This window comes from Tyto alba, unplaced genomic scaffold (assembly GCF_018691265.1).
Source record: "Tyto alba isolate M040663 unplaced genomic scaffold, T.alba_DEE_v4.0 Super-Scaffold_1, whole genome shotgun sequence".
NCBI classification, from domain to species: Eukaryota; Metazoa; Chordata; class Aves; order Strigiformes; family Tytonidae; genus Tyto; species Tyto alba.
In genome coordinates this window covers 15995941-16016057 of record NW_024881261.1, presented here as the reverse complement: position 1 = coordinate 16016057, position 20117 = coordinate 15995941, and the positions used below count along the sequence as shown (strand labels likewise).

General features: G+C 50.9%; 1 protein-coding gene across 1 annotated transcript in view; it reads left to right on the top strand.

Annotated features, from left to right (window-relative positions):
- The window catches only part of ARMH3 (armadillo like helical domain containing 3), a 133266-nt gene extending 120395 nt beyond the window's left edge, over positions 1-12871 (top strand). The window contains exons 25-26 of the mRNA XM_032994163.2: positions 4505-4621; positions 10535-12871. Of these exons, the coding sequence (XP_032850054.1) occupies positions 4505-4621; positions 10535-10627 (210 nt within the window). The 3' untranslated portion in view covers positions 10628-12871. The remainder of the gene's footprint in view (positions 1-4504; positions 4622-10534) is intronic.
- The last annotated feature ends 7246 nt before the right edge of the window (positions 12872-20117 follow it).

The following is a 20117-nucleotide window of genomic DNA, read 5'->3' as shown; positions in this document are numbered from 1 at the left end:
CCTTGATTTCTTCTTGCTTGTTTTTCCTTTATTTTTCTGTCATTACTGGTGCATGCTTCCCAGAACCTACCCACCACCAGGTCCTTTGCTGAGTGGTACGAATTGGTGGTGCTCTCTAATTTTATGTTCTAGTAAGGCAGACGGCAGTTTCAGATGATGAAAGATTATGCAGGCTAAAAAGTTACTAAGCAATGAAGCATGCCATGTCTGGAGGATAGATGGCTCCTAGTTCTGCATGTTGCCTGTTAGATTGGATTGCCGATTCAGCTCCCTCTCTGGCTTTGCTACTGAGTGGCTGTGTTCTCCAGGGCAGGATGGGGATTGGAGACTGCTGCATGGAATCCCCTTGTTTCCCCAGGGCAAATTCTTTGAAAGGTCCAGCCTCTCCTGGGTGAGTGCAGCAAGTTGGCTTTTGTTGAGATTCAGTGGGACAGCCCATGTGCAGTAAGGAAGGAGCCTGTGTGTAGAGAGTGGTTCAGCAAAACATGATCCATTTTGAATGCAGAAAAATTCAGGGCTGGGGCAATTTGGTTCTGGCAGAACTGGTTTCAGAGCTTGTATGGACAGGAGTCCACTGACTTCAGAGGTGGTCCATCCAGTTTGCAAGAGAGCAGTAAGCTGGTGGCTGCAGCAAAGTAAGGAGCCAAAAACTTGTCCGTCTGGTTGCAGAGGCATGGCATGGCACATGGGTGGGATTCTGAAGAGAGCTGAGCCCCACATCAGCCCCTCCATTGGAAGCCTGCCCCCCTGCTGTCTGGCCTCTACTCAGAGGTGGTTGGTGTTACTGGGGAAGGAGAGTTATGGGACATGGGCTGTTGTAGCTGCAGGAGGAGGCTGAAATCTGAGTGCCACAGGAAGCATGGGCTGATCAGAGCAGCTCCTGAAAGGTTGGTCTGGGGATGCGTATGCAGGGACCTGAATCGCTGATGTTTCTTTGGAACTTGTAGAAAGCAGTCAGTGAATGAGTGGTGGGGCAGAGGGTTAATCTGATGGAAAATTGTCTTTAAATTAGTGGTGCAGCTCCACTGACTTCTGGTTTGTTGCAATGGAGTAAATGAGTGAGCGTAGCCTCTAGAGCTGATAACAGGCAACTGCAGGAAAGGAATTCAGCAGCCTTCACTTTTCTTGAATTGACCATGTCTAAGTTGCTCAGTTCTGTCATACTGCCTTTTTAAGTCTCTGATCCCCCTAAGGTAACCTACAAAAAAATATTTAGGTTGTGACTCCATTCAATTTTTCTTTCCACTGTAAAGATCCAGTAAAGCATTTTTTTAAAAAAATAGTTTGACCTGCATATTTATCCTTGCAATCTGAGGAGTGTCGCATTAAGTTCCTTGGAAATCAGTTACAGTCCATTTTCCTGTATCCTTTCCAGACAATAGAAGTAGTGTTCTTCCAGCTTCCCATGAGATTTTAAAAAACCAAATGACTATTTAAAATCTGTGTGGAAGACTTCAGCTAAAAGGCCCTTCCTTTAAGTTATTCATACCTCACCATCTTAGAATTGATGTTTTGTAGTCTTCCATAGAGACTTCTAGGAAGATCAGGTTGGACAATACCTAGGAAGGAAAAAATGCTTTAATCTCAAAATGAAATTCTTCTGGTTCTTTTGTATCTGACAGAAAGGTTCAGATAAAGATTTCTTGTGTTTAATGCAAAAGGGTGTTCTTGCAGTAGTTTTCCTAAGCAAAAGTCAAAGCAATGTGTAAGAAGGGCAAGGGATGCTAACACGCAATCTTCTGTTACGTGGAGGATGTGAGTTTTTGTCATCTGTGTAGAAAGCTGATGCCTTTCAAACCTTCATGTTAGATGCTCTTAATACCTTCTGCTACTCTTTAACCTCGCCTCTGTCTAGCAGCTGCATCTTAATGAGCAGATGAAATTGTCTCAAGGATGGCAGGTCCTAATCTCAGTAACAGTTCCTATCCATTATAAGGTATGAAGTGAAATGATCTGTGAGTGGGTTTATCTCAGATCCCACGTAGCATTTTTTTCTCACCAGCAGCAAGAAAGGGAAATTATCAGGCAGTGAGGAGAAGCTGTTTATTTTTAACTTACCCTTTCTTTTTAAGTTCCATTTCATAATTAAAGGAGATAAGGAGTGGAAGCCAATGAAAATACATAGCTAAAGCGATAAGCTGATCTCTAGTTCACTGCAGAGATTAGAGTAAGTGGTGGGTAACACAGTAGACTTTGGGACCTCTTGGTCCTTCCCTGTCCTGTTCCTAGTGTATCAAACTGAGTTCTTAGCTGCCTGTCAGAGGTGATACAGGAGGGCTGTTTTAAAGGATGCTGCTTACAGAGCTCATTGCTGCCTTTGGATGTATCTGAAGAGATCTCTACTTGGCACTAGCAAGGAGGAATCCTGATTTTTCATGGAGATGCTTGTACATCTGTTGTCTAGGCATATCCGTGTGGCGCTACACAGGCTCTGTGTGTGGGGGCACGGGGGAGTGAAGAGGAGCCCAAGGGAAGGTTCCTGGGGAGTTGGGTAGCCCTGGGTAGGATGCCTCCACTCAAAGTTACTGCTGGAGAAGCCTTGTTCTACTCCTGGCCTTTCAAACAAGGTTTTTCCCCTTCAGTTTATTAATCTTTGTCAATTTGGCTTCTGACAGGAGGATAGCCCTCTGATTCATGCAGACTGCTAGATTCTTTATTGCTCAGAACAAGGTGCATTATACTATTACTTTCCATCCCTAGTGGATAGTTGCATCCCAGAGAAAATTATTTATGTATCCATGCGGCTTGTTTTCATTGTTGCTCTTGGGTCTGTGATACTTCTTGCAGCTTCTGCCCACAGGAACAAGAAGGCCATACTGAATTTGGAGATGGCTGTCATTGCAGGGGGTTCTTCCTTTCTGCCAGAGGAGCTGACAAACAGTATTAGAAACAAGTCCTGGAGAGGAGGCTGTATGCTCTTGCAGCAGCAGGACACTGGCAGGCTGTTCTTAAATAACATTGCAAAATGCTGATTCCTAGCCCTAGCTTGCCTCTGCAATGCTGGAGGACAGCTGAGCTGCAAAGAGACTCTGCTGTGTGACCACCTCACCTGGGAACCACTTCCAAGACCCCTTTTTACCCCCAGTCCTCATTTGGATGATGCCCTGTGGTTTCTGCCATCTCAGGCCCTAGCCTGCTTCTGAGCATTTGCATGAGTGACTGTGTGCCACTGCCATGTGCAAAGTTTGGAGAAAACAAGCTTTTGAAGGAACCCTAAGCAAGTCTAGGTTTCCTAGAGTAAAGAATATAAGGACACAACTCAGTTCTGTTGTGCACAGCAATAGCTACCAGCTGCCTAAAAGGGCAATTGAGGGTAATGTTTACATTGTTGGGAGGACAACAGAAGTAGAAGGGTTCCTTATTGTTCTGGTCACTGTTGTCTTAAATCCTCTTCAAGCTTAGGATCTTTTCAGAGTAGTGATGCCATGTTTCAGAGTCCTCTTCCTTTGCACCTTATACTATGTAGTCTTCCTGACTGAGGCTTTTAATGAGCAGAGGCTACTGTATTGTAAACCTCAGATGTTGATGTTCTATTTAGTGCTCAGATCAAATGGTAACAGCCTAAGAAAGAAGTTTGTGTTTAAGAGAATTGTTTCAAGCATATGTTTTGCCCAGGAGTGCTGAGCTATATGGTTCCTGGTAGGAAGATTATTGTTACTTACCATCTCACAAATGTTTTGAGGAATGTGTTTGTCCATGTAATGCTTTGAAGCTAAAAAGCATTGTGGAAGTCCCTCTTGGTGTCCCCTAGTTAGGAAAATGAATAGCTCAATAGTAAAGAGATGTGTAACTATGAATTTGCAAGAATAGCCCAGTGCTAGGGGCAGAGTAAGGCAGTAATACAAGCTGGAGTGCAATGGTTGCAGTGAAGGCAGATAATAAAATATCTCCTGGGCAGGACGACCCGGGTTTGTGTCTCCATCTGTTTCCAAGACTGGAGTCTGTACCAGGGTTGGTCTTCTCTTAGTGACTGTCAAAAGCTTTTTCCTATCAGGAGGGAAGTGCAGTGCTCTGTGTGGAAGCTGACCTGAGCAGCTGTAGAAGCTGGTGGTTTAGCAGATTGTGGATGGTGATTAGCAAACCAGGAGGGAGGCGTGCTGGCAAAACTAGCACTGGAAGGACCATGGGGTCAGGCAAACCTGTATTTGCATAGTGCCTACCATGTTACATTTTGGTGCACGCATGGTAATTAGCTGCTTAATTTAATGACATCATGTTTACTTCTTCTGGTGACATAATAGTATTTGGAAAACTGCTGCTGTCATACATATAGGCTCATCCACTGTTCTCATGAATGGAGAAATTCTGTAAATTTGGAAGCTGTTCCTTACTGGTGTTAGGAAGACTGTAGTGCCCACCACTGTGCTGTTAGTCAAGAGCCAAGTATTGGCTGTTAAACACATGTATGTTGCAAAAACAGGTGCTAGAGCTGTGATCTCTCTCCGCCTTGCTCCTCCTATGATGAGACATCTGTGGATACTGACTCCTCTGCTGTCTCTGGCAGGTTTTGGAAGTGGTACGGTCCAACTATGACACGCTGACCCTGAAACTGCAGGATGGACTGGACCAGTACGAACGCTACTCAGAGCAGCATAAAGAAGCTGCCTTCTTCAAAGAGCTGGTAAGCTGTCCTGATTCTGCAGAATCAACAACCCTTTTCCAAAGCCTTTGCTTACAGCCTGGGCGGTAGCCTTTGGGGTATAGCTGGGCAGCCCTGTTCCTCCATTGGGCTGCCTCCAAAGATGGGGCAGGAATAGGATCTGAACTGACACAGTATGTTTCAACAGATCTGAAAGCTCCCTGGAGCTCCCTGCCCTGCAATTCGTGGCTGGGGAGGAACCACCAGGCTGCTCAGACCAGCAACCGGTCAGTCAGTCTCTGTCCCTTCTGCCTTGGGGTCCACTGTGCTTTGTGGTGGTAAATTTGCATGGTGGAGAAGCTGACTGTTCCCACCTTGAGTTTATCACACAGAGCTACATAGCCCTTTTGCTGTTGTTAAGGGGACCGTGAAGTATGTGACTGAGCAGAATATACGATGCTGGTGAAACACATGCCTGCTTATTGCTTTCCTCCATCACTCACAAAATAGGGTTCCCCAGCAAAGAAATCAAAGGCATTCCCTAGAAGTGCCTCCTCCTGCCAGAGAAGACTAATGGTAGGAAGCCCCCCCAAAATAATATAGTGAAGACAAAAGTGAGTCCAAATAATTTGGATTGGTAGTTACGTTCTTCAGCAAGCCAGCTTGCTTACCCTGATCCAGAGAGCCCTTACGCAAGATTTTCTTGTCCAACAGCTGCGTCACCAGGGAGGCGATGTTTTTGTAGTGGCTGGTAGCTGAGGGGAGCCTGTTTTTCCTCACTTTTGAATCATTACAGCTTCGTCGAAGGGAGATCTCTAACTCTGGCATCTTTCTCCACTGGTTTGAGAGCTGATTCTTTCTCCCAGATCTGTCCTTGCTGACTGATGAGTAATTGATGCCTGCCCACTCTGTCACGAGTCTGTATGAGTTTAGGAATGTTATGCCTCCCTCTGTCTACTCTGCTCCAGAGCAAGCATGCCTGAATTGGTTTTGCTTCCTTCTACAGAATGCTTTTTGATGTTTTTTGGGTCATTCCAGCACCATCTTTGGATAGCATATGGGCAAAACCACTTGCAGTCACTTTCATGTCATTTTTGTGTGCTCTTTTGTGCCTTTTTTGTCTCTCTGACCTGCTGTTTGATACCATTTCTGGAATACATGCAAAGACATTTGGCCATAGCCTTCTTGTGATACGGGCTTCTTCTGTTACTGTACCCTGCAAATAAGACACATTCATGTTTCTGTTGTCATCTGTTCTATCCCAAGGGCTCCTGCCTTCCTCAGCCAGCATCTCCCTCCCCGGCCTCTTGGCCACATGACTGCTCTGCTTCCTGCAAGCCCTGCTTTCCACTTGGCCTGGCAGAAGCTCAGGCTGATTGTGCCAGTTGATTAAAATGACATTCTCAGTCCTAAGATGATCACAGCTACAAAATACTTCAGCTAATTTTTTTTCCTTCCTACCCTGATTCTTTTTTTTTTTTTTCTTTTTTCAAAATCTCAATTTTGTATCATTTAAGAATCTGTTTTGCATAACAAGTCCCTCCTCAACTTCCTTCTGAAAATTGCCCATCCAGGTACCTCTGGGACCCTCTCCTCAAGAGCATATGAAACCCTGAATAATTACTGTCTAAATGTGCTGATTTGACCCAGTTGTGAATCTGTTTAATCCACATTTCTCTAGATGTCCTGAGAATTGGGACCCTATTAAATGTTCTTTACTCACAGCTACAGAAAATCCCCTGCATTCCATTAAGCTGTTCCCTCAACACAGCGGGAAATCAGCCTGATATGTTATGATTTGTCTTCAGCAAACGCAGCTGGCCTCCCATCCTCCATGCTGTTTTTTTCCTCTAGGTGCACAGTAACTGATGGCTTTATTAATTGTTCAAAAAACTCATCAAAAGGCCCTAGTCTGCCCTGTCCTCCCCATATCCTCTTAAAACCGAGTACTTGGCTTCCTTTTTGCAAGGCTTCCAAGTCTTTCCTTCGGCTTCCGTTGCTGGTCTGATGTTGGATAATATCCCCCCACCCAATGCATTGTGTTTAACTGCTGAGGTTTGCAGGATTTCATGGAGGGGGCAGAGTGAATTTGCCACAATTTTCTTCAAGGGCTCTGCCAAAGGAGCAGGGCTGATGGTGAACTACAGGTTTCCAGTATGGTTTCCAAACTCACGCTGGTCCCATCAGGTCTTCCTGAACAGGATCTGTTTGCAAATAACTCTGTCCAGATTCTGCCTGGCTTTCTTGTCTCTGTGTGATTGCATTAAAGCAAATCCTTCTTGGTGGGGAATGACACGCAGGAACCATTTTCCTTTTCAGCTGCCTTTTCATCTCTCTGTGCTCCCATTAAATGGGTGAGCAGAAACTTCCCCAAGCCATTCTCTTGGCTCCTTTATGCTTAGAAATCTTGTTCTCACTCCTTTGACATGCTTTGCTAATGCACTGCTTCACTTCTCTGGCTTTGCCTTAGTGCTGCTCTTTCTTGCTAATCCCAAAGAAAAAATCTGCTTTCTTCTCCCATTCCCTTTTCAAAGAAGCTTTCAAAAGCCTCCGATACTGCAGCCACGTTGTGGTGGAAGGTGATGTGCAGAGTCAACTGAGTTTTCTGGCCTGTTGTGCTGCCTTTGAGGAGCTAGAGGAAGGAAGTTAGGAAGTTTTCTAATACTTTTTATTTCTTTTCCTTTGAACCCTCAGGGATGTCATTTGAGGTCTGTGCTGCTTTGATAGAATGAATGGTTTGGATGTGAGCTTTTGGACCCTTGCGTTGCAGCTGGAAGGATGTGTGGAAAGAGATTCAGCATCTTTCCAAAACATTCACTGTTTTTGCAGTTGGATAGGTTTCAACAGAGTCTCAGAATAGTCTGATTAAGGATTGATTTCTGCAGGGGAAATGACACTAATTTGACTTTTAATTAGATGTAGTAGTCAGTGTAAACCTTCCTCCCATTGTACAAATTTCTTAAGAGCTGCTTGTTGATTGGAAACAGGTTTAATTGATGAGACTTTCTGCGAAATCGGAGTGTCTGTACAGTGTTGCACACATCCAGCTCTAATGACACAAAACTAGAACTGAATAATGTTTTCCTCACATGTTTAATTCTACCAGTTCGTCCATTCTTTCATTTGCTCATTGTTTTCCAGGTGATGTCAGCATTTCGTGTTTTTCTGGTTCTTCAATGTTTGTGGGTTAAATGTGATCCAAGCTGCTAATAGGGGAAAAAACTGTTTTAAAATCTCTTCTGGCCCTAGTGTGCTCCAGCATGCTCCGTACAGAAGCAAGAGAAGACATGCGCTCTGCTTTTACTTCCTTGCAGAGTGGGTGTTAGAGCTCTGAGCTTACTTTCTGAGGCTGGTTTTGGCCCCTTGTATAAGCCACTGCAGAGAGTTCTGGTAGGTTCCAGGCTGGCAGCCAGGCCTGGGCTGCCCGCTGCACCACGAGCTACAAGGAGGCCTGGGGTTTAGCCTTGTGGATGGAGCAGCTCTGCCAGACTGCAGGAAGCTTCTGAAGTTTATCCTTATTACAGGCTGACACCTCCCTGTGTCACTGTCTGGTCTTCCAACCCCAAAAGGGAGATGAGCTCTCTTTCCCTGTGCTGAGCCCTGGTGCTGGAAATAACTTGATTTAGCTCTAATTTGAGCTATTCTTACCTTTTAAGCTGGTTGGCTTAGAGCTGCCTGCTTTCTCACAGCAGAAGAAATGCTGGGCACAAATGTGTAGAAACATCGGAATATCGATGTGTGTTATCATGACCCCTCCTTTCCCCAGCTTTTGTGTTAAAGCAGATCTAGGTCCATCTAGACTTCTCTTGACCAAAGTTTATTTCTGAGCTCCTCTTGGAACCTGAAGCTGTCTTTTAAGTGAAAACAGCTCCACGCTGGCCCCAGGTGATCTAGTCCACTGCTTCACAACCCATAGGTTTAGAAGTATTTCCTCTTTCCCAGTGTAAATCTTCTTTGTCTTAAATTAAGCTGAGTATTTCTTGCCCCATCTCTGGGGAACCAGAGAAATATTACTCACTGTTCTCTTTCTGACCTCATTTTACATATTGGAGAGTGTTTGCTTTATTCCTCCTAAACCTCTTTGCAAACTAAACAGGCTTAATTTCTTGTGCTCTACCCCATAGCTACGATTTCTGCTAAGCCCTATGTTCTCATCACATGCCACTCCAGCCTCCCTTTCTGGACTGCTGCATCCTTCTTGGAGACCTTGGTGTGTATACAAGTTGTGCATCTTCTCCTACTGGTGCCTGGCTCCTGGCAGCACTTCCTGAGGCCAGGAGATCATTTCTGCTTGTTCTTTCTGCTGCTGGGACCATAGAAATGTTGCAGAATACGGATGCTGGCTTCCACTACATGTAGCATCTGCCCCTTTTGTGCAGGCAGTGACTTTCCCCGGGGCAGAGGACTCTCCACATCTGTTGTCAGAACTGACTGGATCACTGCAGTGGGGAGCACTCGATAGGACTGGGACCAAATCCCGTCAGTGGGGCTCTTGTCTTCTGGCAGGGGGATGGCCCAGTGCAAACCAGCGTTCCAGAGACCCCTTGAAGTGGCATTTAACTTAGGCTGTAACCTGTGGATACCTTACAAGACATGATCCCAGACTATTTCAGTATGGAATAAGTCAAAAGACACCCACAGAAGAGAGGTGAGAGAGTACTCCAAGGGAAGGAAGATGCCTGGGGTCTCTGCCAAGCATTCTGATGAAGGAGAGTTTGTGGTTTCCGCAGACACCACAAAACTTAAAAACTAGACATCTTTGCTAGCTTGCTCAGGTTGTTAGGGTCTGTGCAATGGGGCTCACTGGGGTTCATTTCACAGCCTTGCCTGTTAACCTTCCATGTTTTGATTTGCTTCCCACTCTTACACATTCTGCCTTTTGGGGAGCTTTCTGCCCTTCCCCTCTTATTTTCTCACCAGGGTAGTAAGTGGGACCCTCAGCAGTATAAACACTGCTAACTTGCTCTTCCAGGCCCTCAGTGTTGGATTCCTCATTCTGCTTCTATATAATTCATCCCCCAGTGCTTTTAAAAAGCACAAAACACTAACCAGGTCAGCAACAACCTTATTATCACAGGCTCCGAGTCTCTGGGAGCTGTAATCCCATTGTCTGGATGAGGTTGTGTCAGTTTTGCTTTCTGTCACTGCTGCACAGTCGCTGACACAGATGATGTTTGACTCTGTTTTCTTGTTGCCAAGTGCTGCTGAGACTGAGCCCAGGCTGGGGCCTGTGTGTTTGGCCAGCGAGTCTGCAGGCACGGAGGGAAGCTGCTGCGCAACAGGGCTGCCCAGCTCTTCCTCACAGACTCTGTGGGTGACCACAAGTCTGGGCATCGCTGAAGAATACAGGGGTATATCTTCAGAGACAGATAGTGAGCCAGTTTCAGGCGTAAGGCAGTCGTCACAGAATACACACAGCTGGCTCTGAACCTGTGGGTTCCTGCCAGCTTGGGTGATAATTTGTGTTTGCAACACAGCAGCACGGCCTCTGTCCTTCCCTTGACTCCCTATCTTTGGCTCTGCAGGTTCTGGGGTAGGACAGAGGCCATGGCACTACATCCATCTAGGAGAATGTTGGCTGGCACTCCAGTGGGCGCTGGTAGAAAATGCTCTTCCAGATGCAACCTGGAGGTGCTCACATCCCCCCATCGCAGGAAACGTCGTAGCTCATGCATCCAGAGTATCCTTTCCCTTCCCTGCCTCATTTGGAATTTACTCTCCTTGTTGGGATGTCACTATAAGCATTCCTGTTATTCCAGGAATCAGCTAATTCTCAGGGATTTCTTGCTAAGATGGAGTCTCAGTGAGATCTTGCTGCAGCAAGTTCTCTGGGGCTATAACAGCAAGTAGAACAGTTTCACGCCGGACCTGGAGGTCAGCGGCGTCGAAGCTGCCGTGCTCACAGGGAGCCAGGAAGAGCCTCTTGGCTAAAATACCTTGTTTTCTCTCTGTCAGGTTCGGTCCATCAGCATCAATGTGAGGAAGAACCTCGCTTTCAACACGCTGAGCCAGGAGCTGCTGCTGAAGGAATTCTCTACAATCTCTTGAAGCGGGGCCGCTGCCGCTGCGCAGGGCTGGGACTGTCTGGGCAGGGACACTACAGCTCTGCAGCCGGTCGCCCCTTGCCTTCCGCCTGCAGAAGGGACTGCGTTTCTTTTACGGGAGAGCCTTGCTGCTGCGTGTTTGATCCCAAAGGCGTGTGTTCTGACCGGACTGGGGCTGAGGAGAGATGATTGGCATGTTGAGGAGGAGGGGGAAGCAATTTTGTAAGGTGCCATGGGGGTGGGCAGCCATTCCCGTGACGTAGCAATGGGAGATTCCCTCCGCAGCCTCAGGGAGGATGCACTGGAAACCTTTGTAGCAGAGCTGGGGAGAGCTCACAACCGAAATAATAAAACCAGTCCAGCTGTATGTGAGACAGTTCTGGGTTGAGATCGCTCGCCTGCTCTACGGGTGAGGGCTGTTCTCCATCAGCCTGGATCAGCCTGCCCTCCTGCAATGTAGGTCAAATCCACTGCCATCCCGTTGGGAATGGCTTTGGGGTGTAAACCAGTTTCCCCGAGGAGCAGACTCTGCTTACTGCTGGCTCCTGATGTCAGAAGGCATCGCTTGAACCAAGCCATTGGATTACTGGAGAAGGAGAAATTTTGCCTCCAAGGCTGCTGGCTTACAGGGTCCAGTCTGAGCCAGTATGCAAGAATATGTGTCATCAAGCAGAGCGCTTCGTAACTGGAGACCAGCTCTGCTTGGGGTCACTGTTGGCCTCAGTAGCCCGGATCATCTCTGCTGTTCCTAAGGTTAGGCGACATTTTTAGATACTCCGTTTTCAAGGGGCAGAGGACAGGCTGACTCCCTCTCCCCACTCCCCTTATTGCCCATCAGAGACTGCATTGCGACAATCCTCCTCTTCCTCACAGGGACACCTGCCTCGCACATGTTTGCAAGTGCACGGTGACCTTCATGAACTAAGAAGTCCCCAGTTCTTCCCTTGTCTGTAGCACTCAGTTAAAATGCAGCTGGAGAAGTAGTTACTTCACTTCCTCGCTTGCCCTCCTGTTTTCACCAAGTGACTTGCAGCAACAGTCTGCTGAGAACTTCCTAAGGAAGAGCTCCTGAATGATGCTCCGGGGCATAGCCAGACCTTTCTGCTCCAGAGGCAGTGTTTTGGAGGTGCCCAGGTCCAGCAGAGCCTGTTTCAAGTGCTGTGTCAGGCTGCCAACTCAGGAATACGCAGCATAAACGCCCATTCCCTGCTTGTGCATTTTCAGCTCCCAGCAGTGATTTTAGGATCCGTCCTGACTTGGTGGACTGAAGCAGAGAAGTCATTTACATCCCAGATCCACTTTTTTTTTTTTTTTCCCCACTAGAACACCATTTTTTGAGAAAAAGTGCCTAGTCCCTCTTAGCCTCGTAGGTTAGTGTGAGTGATGTGAATGTCCTGCTCATTTCCTACCATTTTTAGGCAAGGCTTATTCATGCTAACGTGTATTAATTGCGTTAATGTTTCATCTTCACCTACCACGAACATGGGAAACTGAAAGCTGTGTCCTTGGCCACCCACTGGGCACAGCACCCAATGAAGGCCATATATTTTCCTCAGAAGCACTGGCTTCTCCCAACAGAGGATGCTTTGCCTCAGCACGGAATTGTCTGGCTTTTATCAGCTAAGCCAGACACTCATTTGCTTTCCTGCCATGCAAGTGTGTGGGAATGTATACATGTCAGAGGGACGGTGCTTGGGAGAGCAAGCAGGCTCCATAAAATCACTCTGCTTGAGAACGGGCCAGGACACGTAGAAGGAGGCAGCTTCTTCAATGGCAAATGAGTAAAAAAGCATCACGGAGCACTGTTGTCTGTATGTGTGGGGAGCTCTTGCTAGATGATCTTTGCCTCTGAGGGGGGAGTTTCTTCTAAAGGGGGCTTTGCTGCTGTCGGAGCATCGAGTCACCCAGCTGTCCACACGTCTCCTTTTCTCTGATCCCGCTTAGGCTGGGACTAGGCAGGTGACAGAGTTGGGGATGAGTCTGCCCCAGCAACCTCTGGGATTTTCAGCTTTTCACTGTGGGCTCAGCTATGGAAGATCTCATCTCCTCTGGGGCACTCCCTTGCTGGGATGGACTGAGGAACCCTGGTTGTGGCTGGGAGCAGCTCCTGAGGTTAGCCCTCGTCCAAGGCTGAGCTGGGGAAGACTGTGACACACATCCTCTTGTCACACTGTCACCGAACCAAGCACTGTAAATGGATGTACATACAAGCCTAGAGCTCAATAAATAACAGAGCCCTGCCTGTTCAGAGTGTGCAGCGTTTGTCCTTCACGGAGGGGAAAGGGGGGCTCTTACGGGGGTGGCCCTGTCACCAGTTGGTGGCACGCTGACTGCAGCACCGCCTTGGGCTCTTCCTGCCTGTGCAGGGGGGGCTTGTGGTGCTGCTCAGCGATGCCTCCTCCTCGGTCCGGGCTGCAGGTACCGACCAGCCAGTAGTCAGCAGCCCTCCGCCTCTTCCGAGCCCCTGGGGCTGCCGGTAAGGAAATCACAAGCAAGGCTGAGTGCGGGATGCGGAGATCTACCTGTGCATGGGGTGATGCTCGCTGGTGTCAGCAAACTCCTGCTCACAGATTCTGCTGCAGATTTGCCTGTTTTGTTAAGCACCCTCCTACTACTCCTTGGGTTTTGAGGCCAGCTTGAAAATGAGCAGGCATTTAACTCGAACATTCAGCTTCAGGACGGGGCTGATGGCCCCAAACTTGCCCGTATCTAATCTGAGCAGTTGAGTGTATTTTATTATATCTAATTCATAACCCAGTCTATTATTGGAAGAGCTGGTTTTGAGTCTTGGGGAGTGTGGGGAGAAATCAGATTGCTGCCTTTAAATTAGGCAGCCGCTGCAGGGAGACAAATATTTTACAAAATAATGACCAAATTCTGGAGGAGAAAAATTGAGTTTGAGCTAAACTTTGGAGGGATTTATTAAAAATTGATTTGTAAGTGTCACTGTGATTTTTTGGGATCATCCCTTCTTCCTTAGCTCTTACAGGTCCCATTTTTCATGCAGACTCAAGAGAGAGGCAGCTCCTTGGGAGCCGAGTCTCCCCTGCCCAGGGTGCGGGTTGTCAGAGGAGGCACCAACCCTTGGGCACAGGCTGCGGATGGGGGGCTGGTGGGGGGTGTCAACTCCATGTGATGGTTTGGCTGCTCCTTGGGGGGGTGCCGGGAACAGGCAGTACCAGACCCCCGAGTCTCATCGCAGCAGCCAGAGAGTAGGATGCACCTTGGTTCCCCTGCTTTGTTTGGTTTTTACAAGCCTCTTCATCGTCTTCCTTGTCACGGCTGTTACCTGCTCTGATCCCACCCCCGTGGCGTGGGGGCTGTATCTCTGTAGGATTGAGCTGCCCCCCATGTGAACGTGTCCTGGTGGCCCTTGGGGTACTTTTCCCTGCCTGAAGAATTGCACGCTCTTCCCCTGCTCCGGGCTCCTGTCAGGCTGTTGCACGGTGGGTATCAGGAGAAGCTTGGTGCCCTGCGGAGAGCTATCTCCTAGCACAGGGGATCAGCCCCAGTGTGCTCCATCTGCCTCCCCACGCTTCCCTCCTGCGGTGGAGCTGATATCCCCCCCGGTTCCCGGCCCGGCGGGCAGAGGGAGATGCTGTTTCCCCTGCCAAGTCACGGCTGCCATCGTGTGTGTTGGGGCTAGCGCGCAGCCAGCCGTCTCTGATAAGATTTACAGCTGGCTCTTGGCACTCGCAAGCAGCTCTCCATCTCGGTGTCAGCGGTGATGCCTAGTGGATATTTATTCTCATCTCCTGTTTTCTGGGCTGTTTTCTTGTTTGGTACTTGTTGGGATGAGCAGGGTCATACTGGATGGAAGTTTGACCCTGTGGACGTGATGGAGCTTTTTTGGCAGGTGAGCCATTGCAGTAACCTGAAAGGAAAGGGGTAAATCCCCACTTTGGGAGCTGCAGACATCCAAAAGGGCCAGGGTAAGATGGGCTTTTCCCCTAGTAGAAAGTAATCAATGCCTTTGCTGATGCTTTCAGGGAGAGGACAGACAGAAAAGTAAATCATGAATGAAAGTCTGTGCCAGGAGGCTCTAGAAGGGCTGTTGCAAGGCCCGTGGGATCTGGCCTTCCCTGGGGCTGCTGCTGGGAGTCCTTCGCGCTGGTCACTGCAGCACAGTGCGGGTGAATTCAGGGAGACACTGACCAAGCAGAGTGTGGCCCCAAATAAATGGGACAGGCACCATCTCAGGATGCTTGCCTCACTCCTGTTGGCTTTTAAAAGCATCTTTAGGCCACCCTTGTCGGGTGCTCAGGGGTGCAGACCTCAGGTCTGACCCGGAGTGGCTGTCACCTCTCAGGGTGACCGACTGCAAAGGGAGATGCTCAGGACAGGGCTCTCCCCAGCCCCTGCCCTACCACTGCCCACATGTTACTCAAGACCAGCAGCTTGTGCACAGATGAGCCCCTGCCTCTCCTTGCCAGAATGGGGCTCCCCTGCGGCTCCCATCACCTCAGCATGTCCCAGAGGGCCAGGACAAGTGTAGGGTCCCCTCTCCCAGCTTGGCAGCTGCTGGAGCACGGGCCAGGCCATGCTCCACGGCCTCTGCTCTCCCGTGCTGTCTCTCCAGGGCTAATTGAATCATGTGGCTGGAAATTGAATCCAATTGAATAGATTAAATGTGCCGGGCTTGCCGCTCACTGCCACGCAGTTCAGAGCCTTGCCAGGCTGCTTCCAGAGGCTGGGAGCTCCTGGGAGTCCCATGGGGACATGAAGGGGCTGGGGAGGCTGCAGGGAGATGGACATCCCCTGGACTGGACTGGCTTTCCAGCTCTGCTTTGACAGATGAACCTTCATCCATTTCTTCATGACGTGCAGCCTGGCCAGGTCCCAGGGCCCACAGGTCACGCCGCTACAGGTATGCACAGGTTAGGGTTTGCTTGTTTCCTTTCTGAAGCAATTAGTGACTAATGAGCTGGAGCCCTTCTGCTCCAGGGTTCAACCGGGTCCCTCCTGGTGACATACAGGGGTGAAGATGCTTTAATGACCCGTGGCTGTGCCCTGCTCAGCAGCTCCAAGCCAGTTGCTCTCCCAGCCTACGGCAAGGGATGCTCCAGCAGCACCAGTCTGTGTCACCCAAGCCTCCATGCCCTGCTTTCAGCTCCTCTGCTGTGGCCATTGCCAGGCCAGGGGGATGGGATGGGCAACAGGGAGCAGTGTGTTGAGACCACAGTCACAGCACGGACATCCCGTCCCACCGAGGTGAACTCAGGCACGGGGCCCTCCCTTGGCAGAGCAGGGGACTTGTGTCCGCAGCATGGGATGCACGACAGAGATGCACACCCGTTTTCATAGCAGCCCTGAGCTGCTGAAAGGGCCCCTGGTGTGGCATCCAGTGTGGTATAAGTGAAGGATGGAAATAGTATCCGCTTTCTCTTTAAATAACAGCTGAGCCCACAGGTGCTGAGCACACAAACACTTACAAGATACTTTATAATGTTGGGAGGGCTTGTGAGACTCAGGGTACCTCCTGAGTCCAGGGGTGCTCCAGTCCAGTCTCTGCTCTCTAAAACAAGTGCTTTTCTTCACCTAGGTTTTGTATCTGTCATGCAGAAGTGGCAGAGAAACATTCAGGGTGGGCACAAAGCCCCCTGTAGCCCACTGTGCTGGGGAGTCCCTCCTTGCTGGAAGCGTAGGCAGAGGCAGGTGACCAGCTTTCGAGGATGCAGAGTATGATGCAAAGTCCTTTCTCCCTCCTGCACAGCCAGGTTTCTCCCACCTGCTGGTTTGCATTTGACAAAGGAGGTTCCCTTTCTCCTGCAGCATTCCTGCTTACGAGGCTCGCCCAGCATCTTGCAGGCATCTGTTCCAACTCTAGCTTTGCAAGATTTTCAGTAGCTGAAATTCCCACATCCCCGCCCCAGAGCTGAATCTCCCAGCAGCTCCCACCTACCCATGTGTCTCTTCAGGGTGGGTTTGCAGAGACGGGAGTTATCCTCCCCTCTCTGCCCTAGCTGCCTGCATCCCAGGACCTGCTGCTCTGCTGCAGCAGCTCCCCCAATCCTTAGGACCCCAGGTCTGCAAAGACCAAGGGGCTTGTCTAGGCCTCGTGCCATCCAGATTCATTGCCTTTGCGGATGTAGTAAATGTTGTGATTTATTCCTGAGTGAGGCTGTTTGCCCCTCCTGGAGCCCCCATCTCAGCTGCTTGCATGGCCATGAGATCCCTTCTCTGGGCTGGGGGGCTGCCTGGGCCCTGGGAGGGGAATAGCCCCCGTTGCCGAGCTGCTCATCTCCATTTAAGGCTGCTGTTTGCTGGCATTTTTGCAAGGGCTGAGGCTGGCTTAAGGAGCTCCAGTTTCTGCCCTCTGCTCCCAGAACTGGCCCCTGGGTGCTGCGTCCCGTGTCTCAGCTCAGGACCTGCCCGGGAGCCCTCTCTGCTGGGGGAGCAGAGCTGTCCCTCGCTGCCGAGTGTAAATCTGAGCCCGGAGGCATCAGGCGGCCACGGCCAAAATAAGATTAATGGCATCTGCTGAGAGCACATCCTGAGGACTGCTATTGATGACCATGGCTTTAAAATACTGTTAAGAGTGGATAAAGCACCATGATTTAGAGCACTCGGCAATTACATCTCTGTTTGGAATTTCCTAAAGATAGGACCAGAATCCCAAGTCCTGCTCTCTGCTTTTCCGATAGAATTAATAAGAATGGAGATATGCAATTAGACAACACGCAGGCTGGTAGGGCAGATCGATGCCTTGTGGTTACCTAATGAAGTGTTAAATTGAGTCTTTCCCTCTCCCTGTCCCGCTATAACAGCTGTAGTAGGCTGTTTGCAGAGGGCTTGCGGGGCTCGTGCCTGGGGGAGAGCTCCCCGTGCCCCTCTACCCCAGCCCAGCGGGGTGCAGACCCCAGCTCTCCTGCCTCCTTTCCAGGCTCTTCTTGCTTCTGTGCACGGGAGCAGTTTGGGATTGCCTTGGGCTGTGTCAAACCTGAGGTTTTTCAGCCGGGCTCCGTGGGGACATGTGTATTGTATTGGCAGCAGCAGAGAGCAGGCTGCTGCCCCAAATGTGTGTGGGGGGTGGTCCCAATGGGGAGCTGGGGGCATGGGTGAGCTGAAGGGATCGGCCCCGTATTGCAGGGTGGGTGTCCTGGAGAGGAACAGGGATGGTTGTGGGTGGGCTTAGCTCAGTCCAGCCCAGGTCTGGACGAGGCCGGTGGCAGCCTGGCACAGCTCTGCCTGCAGCGGGGCTCTGCATCCAGTGCTCTGGGCAGCACTGGAGCATCCCCAAACTTGTCCCCTTCCCCAGTTACCCCTGACAAGGCTGACACAGACGCCCACCTGGGGACAGACAAGCTCCCTGGACACCGTGGCCCTGCACACACCTCCCGGCCCCTCTCGCCCTGGCTCAGCCGTTCCCGGCTGCAGCTCTGCTGCCTGGGGAGCCGCGTCAGTCCCGCACAGACGTCCTTTATCGAAGTGCCGCTGCCACTGACAGGGTGACGGATGGGCCACTTAGGGAACGTGCCTTGCCCCTGGGCTGACACGAACGGGTGATTTCCATCACAGCGAGCGCGGTCCCGGGGATATCCTGCCTCTGAGAGACACACAGCCCAGGGTGCACCTCAGGGTGCAGCACCCTTCCCGCCCCCGGCTTGCCTCCCTCCTTGTGTCTCCCACCTGCCTCCTGTTCTCCATCCCTGTCCCACCCACCTAGGGCTGGGTTACGTGGCCCCGTTTCCCCCAGGGCTCCCCGCTGCTCTCCCAGAAATGAGCTCAGGGACCTGGGTGCTTCCACAGGACCCCTGCCCAACCCAGCAGGCTGGATCTGGCCACCTGCGTGTCCTGCACACTTCCCTGGCCCTAAGCATCGGGGGACAGGCTCCACAGGGAGCTGTGCCCCATTTACTGTGGAGTCTGTGCCACTTCTTGGCCAGATGAGGCATGGCCCTCCCTCCCAGTTACCCCTTGTAACTGGGATCTGGTCTTGCAGGAGCTGCCTGAGCTCTTCCCACCCTCTGGAAACTTGATCCGGAGGTGTCTGCAGCAGTGCAGACCACCAGCCCTACCTGTGGACGGCTCCTGCCCACCCCAGATGTGCTGACTGCTTCCATGGTTGATGTGGCCAGTGGCAGCAGGACTGCACGGGGCACAAGAGTGTGGATTAAAGCCTCAGACACCACTTAGGTGATTTTCCTTAGCCTGGCCCAGCCTTTCAGCATCTGCCACACGTCCCGGTGAGAAGTGCTGCAAAGGATGCTCTCTGCACTCTGGTGTGACTTTGCTGCCGTGCCTGTCCCTGGCCAGATACATTTACTGAGGCATCTCTGCACCCAGTGCACCCACAGCAGGACCCCTGAGTGGATCCAGGTGGGTGGGCAGACAGGGACCAGTCTCATTCCTGCAGCAGAAAACCGCTGCTCCCACCCCAGCGTCCTGCAGTTCGCTGGTTCCCAGCGCCCCGAGGAACATTTAGGGGAGGACGTTGCATTTTTCCGAGCAGAGAAAGGCTCAAAGGCTGTGAATCCTGGCAGGATGCCCAGCCCTTGTGTCTGCTAAGGAAAGAAGCCGTGACCAGCGAGCAAGCGAGCTGTGTCCCCTGTTTTCTAAACTGTGGGGGCATGGGCTGTGTCGGCCTGGCCCTGGGTCTGCCCCATCCTACCCCATGGTACCCACCAACTTGCCCAACTTCTCCTCCTCTCCCCAGCCTGGCAAAGCATCTCTCGCTTGCCTGCAGGAACAGGAGCACTTAGCTGAGATAAAAATAGCCATGTTTTCCTCCCTATGGACCAGGGATGGCAGAAGGTGAAAACTTCCCCCGTGCAGCTCTGCTGGCCCTGCCACATCCGCAGCGGGATGGAGCTGTGGGGTGCTGGAGATGGGGATGGTTTGCCTGGGCACTGCTCACACAGCCCTCCCGGTGTCCGAGGCCACCTCCCGGGGACACCGCTGGTCCCCAGGGGCCCCAAGAAGACGTGGCCGAGGATGCAATGGAGAGGATGGAGGAAGGAGGACGGGGAGGGCAAGGAGCAGCCCAGCAGCACAAGAGGGTCCCCAGCCTGGCCAGGCTCAGGCTAAGCAGAGGGGGCATCGTCAGGACTGTCCCAGGAGTTTCTCTCCATCCGGGCTGCACACATGGGCTCTGTGGCAGTGGCTGGGCCACGGGGAGGGCTGGGGGGAACGTGTTTAGTTCTCCGAGCATTTCTCCACTGCGTTTTCCTCGCTAAATGGCTCTTATTTTTAGATCCAGGCAGTTGCTAAGCATCGCTGCCTCGCTAAGGCGGCTTCTTTCATGGCTTGACACCAAAGCACGCTGACAACACGCTGCCGCGTGAGCGTGGCCCTCCCTCCGCGCTGCTTCGGATTCCCTCTCTGCCCCGCGGCTCCTGTGGGCCGGGAGGGCCAGGCTGGGCACAGGGCTTGGGACAGGATGCTTTGCTCCCTCCTGGCCCCTGATCCCCTCTGTCTGCACAGATCGGCGGATGACAGGAGCAGGAGGAGAGGTGGGAAACGCGGGGAGCTGGGCAGCCCCGGAGATGTACCCA